Genomic DNA, 18,236 nt, shown 5'->3' on the forward strand with positions numbered 1-18,236 from the left:
GGCTGCCTTAGACAGTCACTGCCCTGACGGCGGCGGCGGCGGTTGGCTGGTGGGGGTTGGGAGGAGCAAGACCGAGGCTGCTGGGGCAGCTGGAACTGGCAGTTGCCGGGGGCCAACAGGCGAATCTGGACCGGAGAGCGAACCCCAGGCCGAGCGACGGAGGCGGCTGCAGTTGGAGTACAGGGAGCGCTGGCGGTCGCGGATTCTCAGAGGAGCAAGTGTCTGGGGCTTAGAGTCCGCCGGGGCGGCAGCGGCCACGGCGGCGGCTGGGGCCGAGGTAACTGAGGGGCGGCAGCGGGAGTAGAAGCGAGGCCCCTTCTCAGGTCGGAAGCTTGGGGGCTTTGGCTAGGTTCGAACCTGACTCACCCGCCCACCCTTTCTAGTCTCCGGCCCCAGACCGACTTCTCCCCACGTTCAGCCGTGGGTCGGGCGGGGGCGGGAGCGGCGCGTGTTGTTGGGGGCTCAGAGCTGGACACCAACAGGGAGGAGACCCCTCATCTGGGATTGGCAAGGACGTCGGGCACCCCCTCCCCCTTCAAAAGACACACCCCAAAATCTTGGGGCGGGGCGGGGTGTTTGGGGCGTTCCCAGGCTTCTTGAAGGGAAGACCTCAGCGAAGAAGCTGCACCTCAGTCCGTGTCTTCTCCGAGGTGGCCCCCCTGTGGCTCCTGGCTGCTCAGACCGAAGGTGGTTCCCGTCTCTGGGAATCCCGGAGTTCCTTTTGTCTATCAGCTGAAACTAGAGGCCGGAACTGTAGGCAAACACCAACCAGCCCTGGAGCACTCTACTCCTTATCCCTTTCCTGCGTGGGAAGAAATTCTCCCCAGCAGCCTTTTCTCCGGCCACAGTAGTAGATTCCAATCCTCATCCCAATCCAAAACGTGTATCTATAGCGCAGAGGAAGGAAGAATTCACATTGTACTGGTGATTAGATTTATCGTTTAAGGTCATCCCCATTCTCCCCTCAGTTTTTTGTTTTGTTTTGTTTTGTTTTGTTTTTAACTCATTCCCATCCAGCCACAGCCCTGGTAATCATCCCCTAGGCTTTGCAAACTATCAACAAAGAAGTGTGACTAGTCGAGTAAACGGAGTCCTTGACTGGCTGGACTGTGCAGTTTAATAGAGCTTCCTTTAACTGGCGCTGTTCTACCAAGCTAGTCGGAAAGACCTTTTTGGCCAGAGTTAAGGATGTTACTGTGTGTGCATAAAGCCTTTTTTTTTTTTTTTTTCCTTTTTACACAGTTTTGTTTGTTTGTTTGTTTTAATCTAGGGTAACTTGATAAAAATACAGCTTTTTGGGAAGCATAACCATAGAGGAAGTAGAATACAGAAAGGAAAATGTAATTTTGATTCTGGGGGGCAATTGTCCAACTTTTTGAAAGTACCAAAGATGAAGCATATGGATTTTTTTTTTAAGTATATGGATTTTTGAGATTATTTTAACTGGCAAATTGTATCCTTTGTAAACTTTTAAGTAAACAAGCTCTTAACACACGATATTTTGCACTAAGATATTGTTGTTTTAGTTATTTGTGGAAATTGTTGATTTGCCCCCTCTCTTGAACCTAGAAATCTGTGAACAGGTTCATTAAGAATCTACTCTCTTGAAAATGCAGTTTTTGAATGCTTTGGATTAAGAAGGTGGTAACAGTGGACTGTCATTTCTGCCACATAATCTGAAACAGTTCCATCTCTGGCAGTTGCCCAGATGCCTGAAACTGGTAAGGTCTAGTACTTTGAGTGATTGTCTTTCAACAAGAAATATAGAACTACCGATCTACTGTACACATGTAACCTCTTTGATGGCATTTACTATAATAGACATCTTTTCTGCATCTAATTTTCAGATACAGAATTAACACTTCGAATCTGGAGAAGCATTTTGTACAAATTGAAAGATTGGGCATTCTCTTTAGTTTTCCAGATGTATTGTCTCATCTGCACACTTGAAACATCCACAATCACATAAACTCTAAGATATAACCATGGAGTTATGTGACCCATCAAGATTTAGGGAAAGTATTACCACGCTTTGGAACCAGGCAATTTTCCACCAGTTCAACAGTTAAACTAATAGAGTCTCTGCTGATAATCAAGAGTAAAGAGTCAAAGTCATGCACATTCTGTTGGCAAATGGCATCTATGGCTGTTGAGTTTTACTGTAACTAGTTACTGTAAAGTCAAAGTCAACTTAATTTGCAAGTTATGTCCTAATGGATGTAAAGACCTGTGTTGATGTATCCAGGATCTAACAAATGTTGAAGATAAGGAACCTATTATGACTAATCCTTGGGAAGAGAAAGTCTGCAAAATGGCTCAAACGAGTTTACTGCAGGGGAAGCAGTTTTACTGTAGGGAGTGGGTTTTCCACAAGCTTCAGCATTGCCTCCAGGAGAAAACTAACTGCTGCAATAGTGCTGTCAACACACCATCCCTTGTAATGAATTCTGGGAATAATGCTAGTGTTGTCTCTGGAAAAGGAGCTGCCTGGGGTGTGTTGTTGGTAGGAGGGCCTGGCAGTGGCAAGACAGCCCTATGTACTGAGCTGCTGTGGCCAAGTTCACCTGCAAGCTTGCAGAGAGGTTTACATCGCCAAGCTTTGGCCTTTCATTTCTGCAAAGCCCAAGACTCTGATACTTTGTGTGTTGGAGGGTTTATTAGAGGTCTAGTTGCCCAGATCTGCCGCAGTGGACTACTCCAAGGATATGAGGATAAGCTAAGGGATCCAGCAGTCCAAAGCCTCTTACAGCCTGGAGAATGTGAAAGGAACCCAGCTGAAGCGTTTAAAAGGTAACAGTAAGAATGCCATGCTGTTCTAGTTTCTAAGCAAAAATTAATGTTTTCTAGATTTTGGTCTGTATTTTTGTCTGTTTTTAAAATTTTATGCACATTTGGGGATAATCTGTAGTTGTAAATACACATGTTTACTTTGAGTATTGAAGGAAACAAAATTTAAGCTTTGTGTTGCACAGGATATGGATTAAAAGTAATTTATTTTACTTTCTAATAACAATGTGAAGCACTGCAGAAACTTATTTTTTTCAAATTTATGGCAATTGTTTATTTACTTTTCTAATGTTATCTATAACTGGTAAGGGATATTTGTTCTTGTAGTAGAGAAAACCACTTAGCTGCTTGGAAAAGAGGCTACAGTTTCAGGGAGGGTATAGGGCACTATATATGGCACTGAATTTAAAGGAACTCTCAGCATAGAATCTTTTTTGCTTATACTATTCTTATTTCTTTAAGTGAGGCAAGTTCTTTTTGAAAGATCATTGGCCATTGAAAATCTGAAGAAAATCTGTGTTTTGGGATGTATTCCACTATCAAGTAAACAAAAAGTTAAGTGGTGCTTTTAAATATGTGATATTTATAAAATAATGAAAATCTGGCGTAATTTTAGTACTTTTAGTGAGCAGTATGAAAAAACTTTTTCCTAACTTCAATTAAGCATTTTTCCATTGGTAAATTGATTGGTCTAAGAAGAGAGCAAGTGAGCGAAGAAAACATGATTCCTGGAAAAGAATTTTTTGCATATCACCCCTCTGCTCATTGTAAAAGAAGTCGGCAGATTGTTATTTTTGTGCTTGCTATTGCCTCACTGCTGCTTGAATTACTCGTTTGCATACACTTTGATCCCTTGATCCCTTTACAGTAAATAGTTCTTAGCAGGCAAAAGTTTGTTCCCCAAAGCTGCAGGTATACAGTACGGTAGAGATTAGCGTACCTGTATGTATGTGTGACCCTATGTCTGTTTCTCTGTGTGTCTCTAGGAGTCATTTAAGCAGGATTTGAATTGTTATGAAAGGAGTGATGTTTGTTTTTATGATGTCCTCATTATCTAATGGTATGGAATCTATTAATTTAAACTGATATTGAAAAAATTATATAGCAAACATTATGTGTCCCTGTTGTAAGTGATTTACAAATGCTAAATTATTTTCATAGCAATCCTGTGAAATAGATAGTATTATTATTCCCATTTCATGGATGAGGAAACCGAGGCACAGAAGGCCTCAGTAACTTGTCCAAGGTTAAAGGCTAGTAAGTGGCAGAGCTGGGATTTGAAGTATGTGTATCTGAATACAGATTTGTAATCATAGAAAATCTTTGAAGGACTTGAGGGGGAGAGTGGATTAGAAGTTTGTGGAGGACAGGGGTGTGTGTCACAGTTGTGATTTGAGTGTAGGTTTCAGATTACCCATATAAGTGATACAGTAGTAGTAGTCCAAAATTATCTTTATGTTTAGTTGTATGGAATTCAAACATAGGATGGGTATATTAAAGTCACCCAAAGGGATGTGTCTTTGAGAGGTGTGATATTATTGCTGAGTTTTTAATGTATAAGTGCAGTCCAGTAAAACTCAGGACAAATCTGTTGTTACCTTTTGCTTTTAGCCACTGACATCGGAGTTAAAACTATTAGATCATTTTTAAATAACAAGTAAATCTGTTAGGTGATATTGGTGCACAGACGTGAAATAACCAGGTTCAGTGGATGGTTTTAAATAGGGAATCAGTGATATCTTTAATATATATAAATCTGTACTTTTTAAGAGACGTAAAGTCTCTGTACATAAACAGCTCTTTTCCTGTTGACTTCCTACTTTTTGTGAAGATCCTATCACTAATTGAAGAGCTGAACTTTTATTTTTTATAATTTCATTTCGTATATGTTATTTGGATTTAACACCTTGGGAAATCAGTTTCAAAGAACTTAGCTAAGTTGAACTTAGTCCAACTAAAGTAGGTAATTACAGTTTATTTTCTTGGAATTTATGTGTAAATTTCAAATGTCCTTAAATATTTAAAATCATGCCCGATAACTGTATATTTTTGCTATATTCCAATTTTGAGCAGACTTTTATGTATGGCATCATAAATTTTTTTGAGAAAATGTCCTTCTACTGAGATGATACTCCTATTTTTTCCTCTATGTGAATTTTAGCTATTAACTAATTGAAGGGAAATAAGAAGCAGTTAGAGATATTTGTAAAAACCACACAATCCCGATTTTCTGACTGACAGAAGTAACTAATCACTTTGTATTCCCAAATGATAATGGAAATATAGTCTTTCTATTTGGAGCATTTTGGTGCTTTTAATTTCCTCCTGGATCTTTCAGAAACCTGGGTTACTTTCTTCATCATTAAAGTAATTAATCATTAAATAAATTAGGTAACTTTGGTATTGTAACAACTGTTTCTGATAATTTATAGAATACATTTCCTCTAAGACTGTGAAGCTCTACTATAACCATAGTCAAATAAATGCAAATGTGAGAATACAAGTCATAGCTAAAGAGAAATATTTTTGCATAGTCTATGGCATTAGATGATCTAAGCCTTTACTTTTGAAACAGAGTCAAGATTTTATTTTAGTTTTCTTGGTGATTGATTTGTTAAGAAAGTCCTTTAGAGAATTTTAATAGGAATCTATTTTATTTAGGCAGGGAGAAATGTAATTCAACATCATTGTTTTCAATAAATTATATTATTTTAAGGGAGACAGAGATCAAAGCTTATTAAAACATGATAGGAGATGAAATATAAGCAAAGTAAAATTTTTTTTTCACTTTTGGGAAAAAACTCAAAACCAGTTTTACCTTGTTACATTTTAACATCGAACACTTGGTAATATTGATGGTTTCATATATTCATGTGTGAAACAATTTAATAGTATATAATAATTGGAAAATTGATAAAATATTACTTCGTCACAGATCCACAAAGTTGGGGAAATTGCAGAGAAGTGATTCAGTATCAAATGTGTTTTATATACTTCAGTTTACTTCCTAATTTTTTCCCTAGTATTTATCTTTAATGATACTAGATAGAATATGTAATACCACAAAAAACCTTACATGATTACAGGTCTTACACCTGCATGGTAACTTGTTAACTACTGGTCTTTTACTATATGATAATAAAAACAAGAGGAACATTATTTTAATCTAGTTAAGTGTTGCTGCTTTCTTTCCATTCTCACAAGATATACTATCTTGATTTTTTGATTTAGTTGTCACAAGATTTCTTCTGACCTTCATTCTTACGTCGAATATTTGAGAGTCTTTTGTGTTTTAAGCACAGTACAGCTGGAGATATTTATTGAGAACCTTCTCTGTGTTAAGTAGAGTCCACCTGGAGTTAAGCCAGTGAATAAAACAGACAAAATGCCCTGCCTTCATTGAGCTCAAATTCTTAGAGTAATATTTATCCTATTTCTATAAAGAAGTAATATTTGGGGTAAATCCTTGTTATAGTGTTCATGCAACACGTGAATGTTTTAACACTAGTTGGAAGGAATTATATGATCTAAAGGGAATGATGAATGAAGACCCATTAATTTCTTTTTTTCCCTTTTTCATTTTTCTCTCTTACCATTTTTCTCTACTTACCTTTCTAGAATATGTTTGAACCTAAATGAAGGACTGCTGAAGTTCTTGTGTAAGAAAGGGAATTGAAATGTTATATTATTTAGGTCAGTTTTTAATACAGACCAGATTGATATAGTGATTATTAATTTACTAACCTGCTGTGTCTGCTCTTTAGCATGTATGAATATGGCATTAGTCCAGATAGTTTTAAGTGGCCAGATGTCTATCTTCTGTCTTAACTGGCTCCAAGTATTTTTGGCATACTCAACAAAGGGACAAAGAACAGAATGAAACTGGAATGTGTGCTTCCCTCTTACCCTCAGTTTGGGGGTATTTTCAAGGAAAAATATTCCCTTTCCATTATCTGTCTTGTATAACTAATACTACTAATAATTTCTAACTGTCACTATCCATTCTTAGATGTTCTCAGATTAAAAGATCTTGTAAAGTGTCTTTACTGTTCATTTTTTAAATAAAATAAATGGATTAATGTAATTTTCATAATCAGAATTCTTTATTCATTATAGTCTAAGGTAGTCATTTTTCACTGAATTGTCTGTTATTTTCCAATTTTTAACCATGTTAATTCACTTTAAGATGGACTTCCATTCATTCAAGCCCTCCCTCTTTCCCTTCCTAAAACCTTTTCTTTCTACCCTTGTTGGGTACTTTCTCTTTTATATTCATATCTTAAGAGCTACTACCTTTGGTTCCCGTTTCTGTTACTTTTTATCATTTGCTGAACCATTCCACTACCTTTAATCACTTCTGCTATAATGACATAACATATTGCTCCATATTTTTACTGTTTAATTTCAGTTATATTTTTAGTTCTACTTGGCCATTCTTTGATTTACTTCCTAATAACTCAGAATTTCTTTTTAGACCAGAGAGAGTAAAGTTATACCCTACAAATAGAATATTTTTTACCCAATTCAGGAAATTTCACACACACATCCAGATTTTTAGTTTTTCTTGAAAAAACAAAAGGAAATTTGACAATATTGGGTTCTCATTCTTTAGAATCAGTTATTTGGTAGAGCTAAGTGCTTTCTTTAGATGGGACCTACACACCAGTTCCCCCAACTCTGTTACTCCATTTCAAGACCACTTCTTTTGTTTATATATCCTGCCTAGCTCCTACTGGCATTTTCAGACATGAACATGTTTTCTGTTCCTCTGGAAAAAAAAAAATGATTTTTTAAAAAAACTTCCCACCAAATCTTCATACTTCGAATTTGTATATTCAAGTACTACTTCTATGACCTCATTTTTTAACTTACTGATGTTTAACTTCTATATATACATACCCACAGAAAGATATTTATGTAGTGTAGTTTCTGAACTCATTGCTTTCTCTATCTTAACCTTAGATGGTAAGTCCTAGAACTTTTTTCATTATTTGTAATTTCTTCCTTTCAAAATCCCCTGACTACTTCGTTTGGTCACTCTCCCTCTAGGTTCTCTTTGAGTGTTTGTCCAACAAATCTTACTTAGTTCTTCTCTCTTTATACATGCACCTTTAATAATTTTATTTACTTATGTGGCTACCAATGGTCATATCTAATATGATAGCAATGAAATCTACATCAATAGCCTTTACCCTCACTCTGATCAACATGTATCTTTTCACTGGAGTGTTCTTCACTAACCTTTCTGTCTTTTTCAAATCAGCATCTCTTTCAGCGTCTCTGTTCATTGGCTCATTCATTTATTTCTGAAACAAATATTCTGCACCTGCTGGGTGCCAGAAATACGCTCAGTGTCAGGGCTAGAGCCGTGAGCCAAACAGGACACTGGGTTAAGTGTGTGTTGGGGGGAGGGGGAGTGGAAGGGAATACACATTGGACAAATATTCACAAAAATAAATGTAAAAATGTAAAAATGCAACTTTAGCAACTGCCAAATGGAAGGATATAGGATGAAAGCATTTAATATGAAACTTGGTCATTATCTAGAATTCTGGGAAAATGGACTCTTAGTATCTAAGTTGTTTCTTAGTTCTTACTTCCTAGACTTAAGTGTGGTCTTAAGATCAATATTATCGGCATCTCTTGGAAGTTATTAGAAATGCAGAATCTCAGGTCTTTTGAATCGGAATGTGCCTTTTAACCCATTTCCTAAGTGAATCCAGTGCACATTGAAATTTAAGAAGCACTGCCCTCAGTTTGTTTCTAGAGTTTTCTTTGATTATTTTCTATTAGTTTATTCTAAAGTATTTAATCATTTTCTTAGAATGTTTCTTGAATCTTTTATCCTAATCTAGAATATTTATTCATCTACTCCTAGTTGATCTTTTTAATTTTAGCCTCTATATTCTAATTCCTTTTGTTCAATTGGAACAAAAGGCCGATTAGCCTTAATAAAATAGTGCTTTCTTTAGGTCATTTCTCTGAGATTGTGATAATCTAACCTATACTGCAAATTCAAATTTCCCTGCTTACCTTTATTAAAAGTTCTTGATAATTTCATTCTATTCCATCTAAAGCAGGTATCATGTTTCCAAAACTGCATCAGACCACACAAGCTCATTTGTTGCTTCAAGAAACATTTTAAGTGTATAAGTCAGTGTTAATGTGGGTAAGAGATGTGAAAAGTAGGAATAGTCTTATTTTTCTTAGTGTCTAGTAAGAACTTCCTATATATATATATATATATATATATATATATATATGGAGAGGGGGGGGGAGAGGATATGAACTTTCTGTTATGTATGTTGCAGATTTTTTGTTTTTATTTTTGCTTCATCTTGTTTTTAGCATTTTTTTTTTTTTAAGATTTTATTTATTTATTTGACAGAGATCACAAGTAGGTGGAGAGGCAGGCAGAGAGAGAGGAGGAAGCAGGCTCCCCGCTGAGCAGAGAGCCCAATGCGGGCTCGATCCCAGGATCCTGAGATCATGACCTAAGCCAAAGGCAGAGGCTTTAACCCACTGAGGCACCCAAGTGCCCCGAGCATTTTTGATGTTTTAAAAAAAATTGTATGAAATCAAATGTTTTCCGTATAATAAAATGGTTTGATTTTATGGAATGAAATAAGTAAATACTTTTCTGCCCTTAAAAATACCTTTAAGGGGCACCTGACTGGATTGGTCAGTAGAGCAGGTGACTCTTGATCTCACAGTTGTGAGTTCAAGTCCCATGTTGGGTATAGAGCTTAACATTTAAAAAAATGCACCTTTAAGTATATTCTGATTGATTGCTTATTTACTCTACATTGTTCTAATTTTGTCTTTGACCATACTATATACATAAATGTCTTATATAAGTCAATTTCTCTCTTTCATGTTATTCTAACCTGAGAAACACATTTTTTTTAATGGTATTTATTTATTTGAGAAAGAATGTGAGAGATAGCACGAATGGGGAAGAGAGGGAGAGGCAGGCTCCTTGCAAGCGGGGATCCGGATGTGGGGCTTGATTCCAAGACCCCAGGATCATAACCTGACCCGAAGGCGATGCTTATCGGACTGAGCTGCTCAGGTGTCCCTCTAATCTCAGATATATTCTAATGTAATGTTGTTGTTTTTTTTACTATATACATGCATAGTTAAATATAGTCATTGGAAGGGTGTCTGGGTGGTTCAGTCGGTTAAGTGTCTGCCTTCGACTCAGGTCCTGATCTCAGGGTCCTGGGATCCAAGCCAGGCATCAGGCTCCTTGCTCAATGGGGAGTCTGCTTCTCCCTCTGATCCTTCTCTCCACTTGTGCTCACTTTCTGTCTCAAATAAATAAAATCTTTTTAAAAAATAAAATAATAAATATAGTCCTTGGTAATAAAATAGAATCTTAAGTGCTCATGTAATTGCTTAATTTAAAAAATAAGTATTAAGAGAACTAATTATATCTTACTTGTTATCTGGAAAAAAGATTTGGAGCTTTCCAGAAGCTGCGGACCTTTTACAATTATGACTCATGATTTGAATACATAAAAACTGTAATACATTAGGGTGCCTGGGTGGCTCAGTCGGTTAAGCATCTGCCTTTGGCTTAGGTCATGATCCCAGGGTCCTGGGATCCAGACCCAATTCATGCCACCTGCTCAGTGGGGAGTCTGCTGCTTCCTTCCCTCTGCCTGCCTCTCCCCATGCTTATGCTCATTCTCTATCAAACATATATAAAAATATTTTTTTTTTAATTTAGATTTTATTTATTTATTTGACACACAGAGAGAGATCACAAGTAGGCAGAGAGGCAGGCAGAGAGGGGGGGGGAAGCAGGCTCCCCACTGAGGAGAGAGCCCAGTACAGGGCTTGATCCCAAGACCCTGAGACCATGACCTGAGCCGAAGGCAGAGGCCCAACCTTCTGAGCCACCCAGGCGCCCCCAAATAAATAAAAATCTTAAAAAGAAAAGAAATTGTTATAGATTGAAGTATTTGTTTTTGATCTTCATCTTTCTGTGTATTCTTGGGGTTTGCCATGATATTGCAGTTCTTTCTACTAGAGGAGAAATATGCTTCTCTGCCTTTTTCCATTTGGCTCAACCACGTGATTTGCTTTGACCAGTGGGATGTCAGTAGACATGATCCAAACAGGCTTAAAGTGAGCATGAGTAGTTGGGCTTATCCTCTTTGTTTCTACTATGACGGTGAGAAGGACCTGTTGTGGCACGCTTCTCAGTTTAAAGAGGATGAGAAAGGTATGGAACCAGTAATATACCACTATTGTAAAAATAACTAATGATAAAAAAGCTATGGAAATAATATTTCAAATAGGAAATCCATAATTTTTATCAAAAATTTAGAAATCATAGGTTCCTCAATTTCATTCATCCTCTACACTCAGTTCATTAACTACTTTTGTTTTATTTCAAGTAAAATAAATACCTTCACTTCTGCAGCCCCATTTCTGCTACTCCAATTATTTCTTGTGTAGATTCCTGCACTGGCCTCCCAACATGGTCTTCCTGTTGCTATCTCTATTCGTCTCGCTGATCTTCACTAAGCAGTTAGAGTCTCAGATCATATTACTTATCTGCTTAAAATCTGCCAATGGCTTCTCACTACCTTTAGAATAAAGTCTAATCTTTACATGGTCCCTTCTTTGCCTAGCCTTTGACCTCAACTTGTACCACTTTCATCCTTATTCATTGCTCTTTTTCCATATCATTACCTTAATATGCTTTGAAATAGATCAGGTTCCAGCGAGCAGATTTTTCTATGACTACTTGATCTGATATCACTTAGATATCAACCAACTTTATCTCCTCAAAGAGCCTTTCCTTTCCACCGAGTTTTTAAGAAATCTCCCCACCCAGTCAGTTTCTTAAATCAGACCATTCCACTTGGTTTTATTTCTTAATTTTCAATATCTATCATGATCTGAAATTATTTTGTGCATTTGTTTACTTTGACTTTATGCCTACCTACTGGAATGAGGAGACAGCTTGCCTGTCTTGTTCCCTTTCTATCTCCAGGGCATAGAATGTAATAGAGACTCAGTTACTATTTCTTGAATTGAGGAATAACTATTTTAATTGAAAACATTATAACTTTGCTCATAGTTTCATAGTTTAATTTTTATAAATCTTTCTGAGATTATCATTTAAAATTCATATTCACTAGGAGAAAAAAAAACTTTTTGTAGCTTAAGGTTTAATTACTATGTTTATTAAGTGCTAATTTAGAGAGAGAAGCAGCTTGCAAACCATAGGCTTCACAGGAATTGAAACATAAAAATTAGTGGCACCAAGTACAAGAAATGGCTGCAGAAAAAGAATTTGTGGAGAAAATGATAGATTGTTCCTACCCCTGAAATTTTTCAATTATACAAAAAAGAACAAATATGCCTCTACCTACCTATTTTACTGTATTTGCTTGAAATCTGAGTTTTCTGTTTTGTTTTAAAGAAAAAAATAATCCACATCTGAAGCCTTCTCAGGTATCCCTTACTAATTTTGATCTCACACCCCATAAGATGATCCCTCTTATGGATTTACTTTCTATATCTATGTAGTTTGATTAATTTATATGCAGTTTGACTATATAGGGAGATATGTATATTCACCTACTAGTTGTATGCTCAAGTTTTATATTTTATTTTAATATTTAATATTTATAATTTAATTTAATTTAATTATTATAACTTAATATTTATAAATATTATTTATTTAATATTTAAAATATTTTATATTTTATATTTTTGATTCCATATCAACAGTTCTCAAAATTTTTTTTATTTTGGACTCTTAAAAATTATTAAGGACCTCAAAGAACCTTTGTTTATGTGGGTTACTTATCAGTATTTGTTGTATTTGAAATTTAAACTGATGAATTTTAAAAATATGTACTAATAAATATTTAATAATAAATTCATCACATATTAACATAAGTGACATTTCAGTGAAAGAATATATATTGTCAAGGACCCAAAAAAAAAAGAAACAAAAAGAAAACCAAACCCAAAACCACATACTTAAGAGCATTATTTTATATTTTTTGCAACTCTTTCCAATGTTAGGCTTAATAAAAGACAGTTGGATTATCATATCTGCTTTTGAATGCAGCCTCTGTAAAACTCCACTGTATCCTTCAGAGTGATCTAGAGTGAAAAGGCAAATCACATCTTAGTTTTATTCTTACCCTGAAAGGTTTTAAGGTATAGGAATCCCTTAGGAATCCTCAGACCACACTTTCAAAACCACTCTTCTATAAAATGGCATTGTGTTGTTGGCAGTATGCTGCAATATTTTTTGTGTAACTTTTGTTTTTATGTTATCTATGTTATTATTTGTGGTTCTTCATGATTCATTTAACTACTATACAATATATAATTCCAGTCTTTATGCTGTAATTCATTTGTTGTTGTGATGTTGATATTCCTTTAAGGTGTATTCCACTTTTTATGGGGCACCTGGGTGGCTCACTTGGTTAAATGTCTGACTCTTGATTTCTGCTGGGGTCATAATCTCTCTGGGTCATAGGATCAAGCCCAGCATTGGGCTCCGTGCTTGAGTGTGGAGTCTGCTTAAGATTCTTTCTCTCCCTTTTCCTTTCTCCCCACTGGACTCACATGCATGGGTGTGTTCTCACTCCCATCCCCAATCCCTGCCCCCAAAAGATATACTGAGCTTTTAAATTTTCACAGAACTGTGGTTCTCAGAACATTGTCTCTTGGGGATATATACTAGAAATGAAGTAGTGAAGGGTGACTCCAAATTGCCTAGTTAGAAGTGAACTTTGGGATCGTAAGGTATGTATATTCATCTTCAATTCTGTGAGGTAGCACCAAACTATGCTTTAAAATTGCATCAGTTTATCCTCTTATAGTGTTGTATATTTGAATTTCCATTACTCTTTTAGGTCACTGACACTGTATTCTCATAGTTCTTTATGTTTCGGAAAGTGAACGTGAAGTGGTAGCTTTTTATTTTTAATATCTTTGATCCTGTGGCTTGCCATTTTGTTTGTAAAATTTTGTTTTGAAATGTAAAAAAAAATGAGTATTTTTTTATTATTTCCTTTATATCTTACCTTTTTTAGGTCATAATATTTAAAAATTCTTGATTGTTTTACTGGCATATGTTGGGTGCCATAATAGTATCAGTGTGAGATATAGACATGTATGTATGTATTTTTTGAGTTCTCACTTTTACTTGGTTCTATTAATTCATTCATTCACTTAACAATTATATATTGGATACTAGGAATGCACCAGATGCCATTCTTAATACTGGGATATATTAGTAAAAGTGAAAATGTCATCCATGTTTATTGAGCTTTCATTTTTTGGGTTGGGGTGGGTGGTTGGTAGAAAATAAAATATTAAGATACTATATAGCATATCAATTGACAGTAAAAGTTGTGTGGAAAATCAGACTAGAGTAAAGAGAATAGTAGTGATGTGCTGGAGATTGTGGGAGAAAGATTGCTATTTTACATAGGGGAGATTAGGGCATTGTGAAGGAAGCTTCTGACAGGAACTTTACAGACTGAGGCAATATCAAGTGCAAAGTCCTGAAGTGGAACCTGGTTTAATATAATCCAAGAAAAATAAGGGAGCCTGTGTGGCTAGAACAGAGTAAGCAAGGGGGTATGTGTAGGAGACCAGTAGAGAACAGGATCCATACAATGTATGGACTTAAAGGCTGTTTTAAGGACATTTACTCTTACTTTCAGTAGTTTGGAAGACATCAGGTCTTTTAAACAGAGTAGTAACATTGTCTGGCTTAAGATTTTAAGGGATCATGGTAGCTACTTTGTTGAGAACTGGTTTGGTGAAGGTGAAAACAAGGAAATCAGTAGCTGGCTAGTGTAGAAATGAAGGTTAGAGGCAGTGGTGCTTGGACTTGGGTAGTGTTGGAAGTAGTGAGAATTGTCCTGTTTTGATTATTTTTAAAATTGATCTGAAGGCACATTGGATGTAGAGTATGAGGAAAACAAAGAGAAGTTCCTAAACAATGGACGATTCTAAAACTTTTGGCCTGAGAAACTGGGACGATGGGATTGCTCTTTAATGAAGCAGAGAAAACTAAGGGAAGCACAAGATGAGGGTTAGAGGTCTGAAGCTTAGGTTTTGTTATGTTTAACATTAGATACCTAAGCAGAGAAGTTGAGTAAGTAGATTCACAAGTCTAGATTCAGAAAAGAGGTGCTAGCTGTATATGTAATTTTCAGTGGAATATAGATGGTACTTAAGGACATTAATAAACTAATGTAAAAAGTGCACATAAATAGAGAAGAAGAAAGAGAAAATCCAAGATCTGAATATTGACATAGTTCCATGTTGAAAGGTTGAGAAGATGTGAAGAGTAGCTAGTGTGGTAGAAGGAGAGAGCCAAGTCTTAGGGGAGGGGCGATAGACGTGGAAGAGTTTCATTTCAGCCTTACAACAACATTACACAAATAATGTAAGAAATTAATTTAGAATAATAACAATAAGTGATGATAAAGTCTTTGTAAGACATGGTGATCAGGGAACATGTCTTTCAGAAGCAAATTTGTGTTGAAACATAAAGAATAAGAAATTCTATATGGGGGAACTTTCTAGGCAGAGGGAGTACCAAGTGCATTGGCCTAAAAAAACAAAAACAAACAAACAAACAAAAAACCAAAAATACATGTTTGGTGTTAGAACTGAAAGGAGAGCATTGTGTCTACAGCAAAAGGGAGGACTCAGGAATGACACTCAAGATTTTCGCATAAGGACTTTGGCTTAACTTGGTTTAAGTTTCTGCCTTCAGCTCAGGCACGATTCCAGGGACCTGAGATTGAGTTGAGCAGGGAGTCTCCTCCCTGTGTTTGTCCACTCTCATTTACACATTCTCTCTTTTTCTCTCCAATAAATAAATAAAATCTTAAAAAAAAAAAAAAGAAAAGAAAAGAAACTAGGGGATGCTGAGATATATGAAGTGACATACATGGGAAAGGCAGATGGGGAAGAACTTACTTGGGTGAGATCATATGTTAATTGTCTTTCTCTGATTGACTTATTTCGCTTAGCATAATACCCTCTAGTTAATCCATATCATTGCAAATGGCAAGAGTTCATTTTTTTTTTTGATGGCTGAATAGTATTCCAGTGTGTGTGTGTGTGTGTGTTCTTTATGTATATACCATACCTTCTTTATCCATTCATCTGTTAATGGACATCTGGCCTCTTTCCATGTTTTGGCTATTGTGGACATTTGCTGCTATAAATATTGGGGTGCAGGTGCCTCCTTCAGATCACTTCTTTAAACATATTAAACTTGAGGTGCCTGTGGGGCATCCACACAGGAGACAGATAGCAGATAGTTTGGGGGATTTTTACTTTTGAGTTTAGGGTGAAAAAAATAGCTCAACATTTTTAAAGCCATAGATTGGCTTCCAGTTATAATATGACTAAGTCATGGAAAGTAGTACAAAAGGAAAAAATTAAAACTGTGAGAGAACTATAAGCCCAAATCTCAGTATAATGTGGATGCTGGTATTAAATTGAGATGCAGACAAAACTGGCAGAGGATTTATGCTTTATAATCAATGCATACCCTGATTATCATCAAGAGTATATAAAGACTCTTATTTGGAAACATGGAGACATGTTATAGACTTATGCTAGAAGTTCCCCTGGACCGAGTTAGGCAGAAATGAAGAACAAAGAGGGCTGGGAAGAATGAGTCAGACATTTGGGGGTAGTTCAGGAAAGGGTTGTGGTGAGAAACCCTGCTTTATGTGTATCCCCACAGCTTCTGATCTTAATTGGCTAGGGAGAAGTAGAAGCTCAAAGAAATTTTTCATGTCTGTTACTCTGAGTCATAAGGAGAATTCTTACAAGCCTGGGCACTGGATACTAACCTGCAGTTGCTGGTCCAGAGAGAACTACCTTACTGAAGAAGAGCTGTCACAAATACATAAAAATATATCTCAAGAACAAAAGAGGAAGGAATCTGAGAAGCAGAGCGCAAGAAACACTCACCAGAAAAGTGTTGCCATGGAACAAAAGAAATCTATGGCCAAGCATATAGCCTTAAATGAAAATATAATTGATAAGCAATTGCCTAAGTTAAACAATTGCATGAAGCAGAAATAAAAGTGCCTGGAGAGGGATGCCTGGGTCACTCAGTCACTTTTAAGCGTCTGCCTTGGCCTCAGGTTGGGACTGAGTCCTCCATCAGGCTTCTTTCTTGGAGCAAAGCCTGCTTCTCCCTCTGCCTCTGCCTGCCATTCCCCCTGCTTGTGCACTCCCTTGCTCTCTCTTTGAAAAATAAATAAATAAAATCTTTAAAAAAAAAAGTTATTGGAGAAAAGATGGTAAGACAACAGAATGAAATGAAACATATATATATATATATTTATGTGTATATATATATATATACATATATATATATATATATATATGAAGGTTTATTCTGTGAAAAGAGATATTTCAGATCAATAGGAGAAATAATTTCATAAATAGTTCTGGGATATCTTTGGGGCCATGTGGAAAACAAAATTGGAATCCTAGGTTACATCTTTATGTCAGAATTAATTTGATTAAAAAGAAAAACAAAATGTTTAAAGCTTTTTAAGAAAGCATGAGGAAATGTTTTTTTAAGCTTTAAGTTGGGAAGGCCCTCCCAGAAAGAAATGTGACATAAAACTCAGGAATCATAAAAGAAAAAAAGACTCTGATATATTATTATCTGTATAAAAACAAAAAAAGAAACTGCATTTCAAAAAAAAGATACATTAAAAAGTCAAAAGGAAAAATAGTGAAAAAATTTAGCAACAAATGTATTTTCTTAATACTAAGGAGTCCTCAAAAGGAAAAAATTGACAGTCTTTTGTAAAATGGGCAGATATAAAGACATGCCTTTATATAACTCCTAGGCATTTGTAAATGTGATTAGCCTCATGATAAGCAAAATGTAAATTAAAGCTACAATGATGCCATTTTTTTTATGTATCTGTAAAAAATAAACAGGAACTCTTACATAGCTGTTGGGAATATTTATTTTTGTAATTTTTAAGGAGAGTGTTCTGTCAAGTATACATAGGTATGCCCCTTAATCTACCTGTAATCCTAGTAATATATGTTACAGATGTGCTTATACATTACAGAATGGTATGTACAAGAACATGGTAGACTTAGACTGAACCATATCAATAGTCATATTAAATGTAAATGATAAATATCGTAATTAAATGGCAGTTTGCTTAGTGAAAAAATGTGAGATCTAATTATATGTTACCTGTAGTATACTTTGTATACAAAGAGACATGTAGCTTAAATGAAAAAGAGTGAGGAAATATATACTGTGCTAACTCTAATCAGAAGATAAAGCTTACCTTAATATCAGGTGATGTAAAATTTGAAGAAAAGAATACCAGCAGGGGTCAGAGAGGATCATTTCATAATGATAAAGGAGCGAATTTCTGAAGAATATAACAATCATA

At 35.9% G+C, this 18,236-nt stretch overlaps 1 protein-coding gene across 5 annotated transcripts in view; it reads left to right on the plus strand.

Annotated features, from left to right (window-relative positions):
• The window catches only part of ANKRD50 (ankyrin repeat domain containing 50), a 33,001-nt gene continuing 14,765 nt past the window's right edge, over positions 1-18,236 (plus strand). The window contains exons 1-3 of one of the 5 annotated variants that reach the window (XM_059168937.1): positions 1-277; positions 1,570-1,721; positions 1,848-2,790. In XM_059168937.1, the coding sequence (XP_059024920.1) occupies positions 2,279-2,790 (512 nt within the window). In that variant the 5' untranslated portion in view covers positions 1-277; positions 1,570-1,721; positions 1,848-2,278. Of the gene's footprint in view, positions 278-1,569; positions 1,722-1,847; positions 2,791-3,249; positions 3,342-18,236 lie in introns of those variants that run through there. The other 4 variants (XM_059168938.1, XM_059168934.1, XM_059168947.1 and 1 more) reach the window with 4 other exon arrangements.

This window comes from Mustela lutreola, chromosome 1 (genome assembly GCF_030435805.1).
Source record: "Mustela lutreola isolate mMusLut2 chromosome 1, mMusLut2.pri, whole genome shotgun sequence".
In the NCBI taxonomy this organism is placed as follows: domain Eukaryota; kingdom Metazoa; phylum Chordata; class Mammalia; order Carnivora; family Mustelidae; genus Mustela; species Mustela lutreola.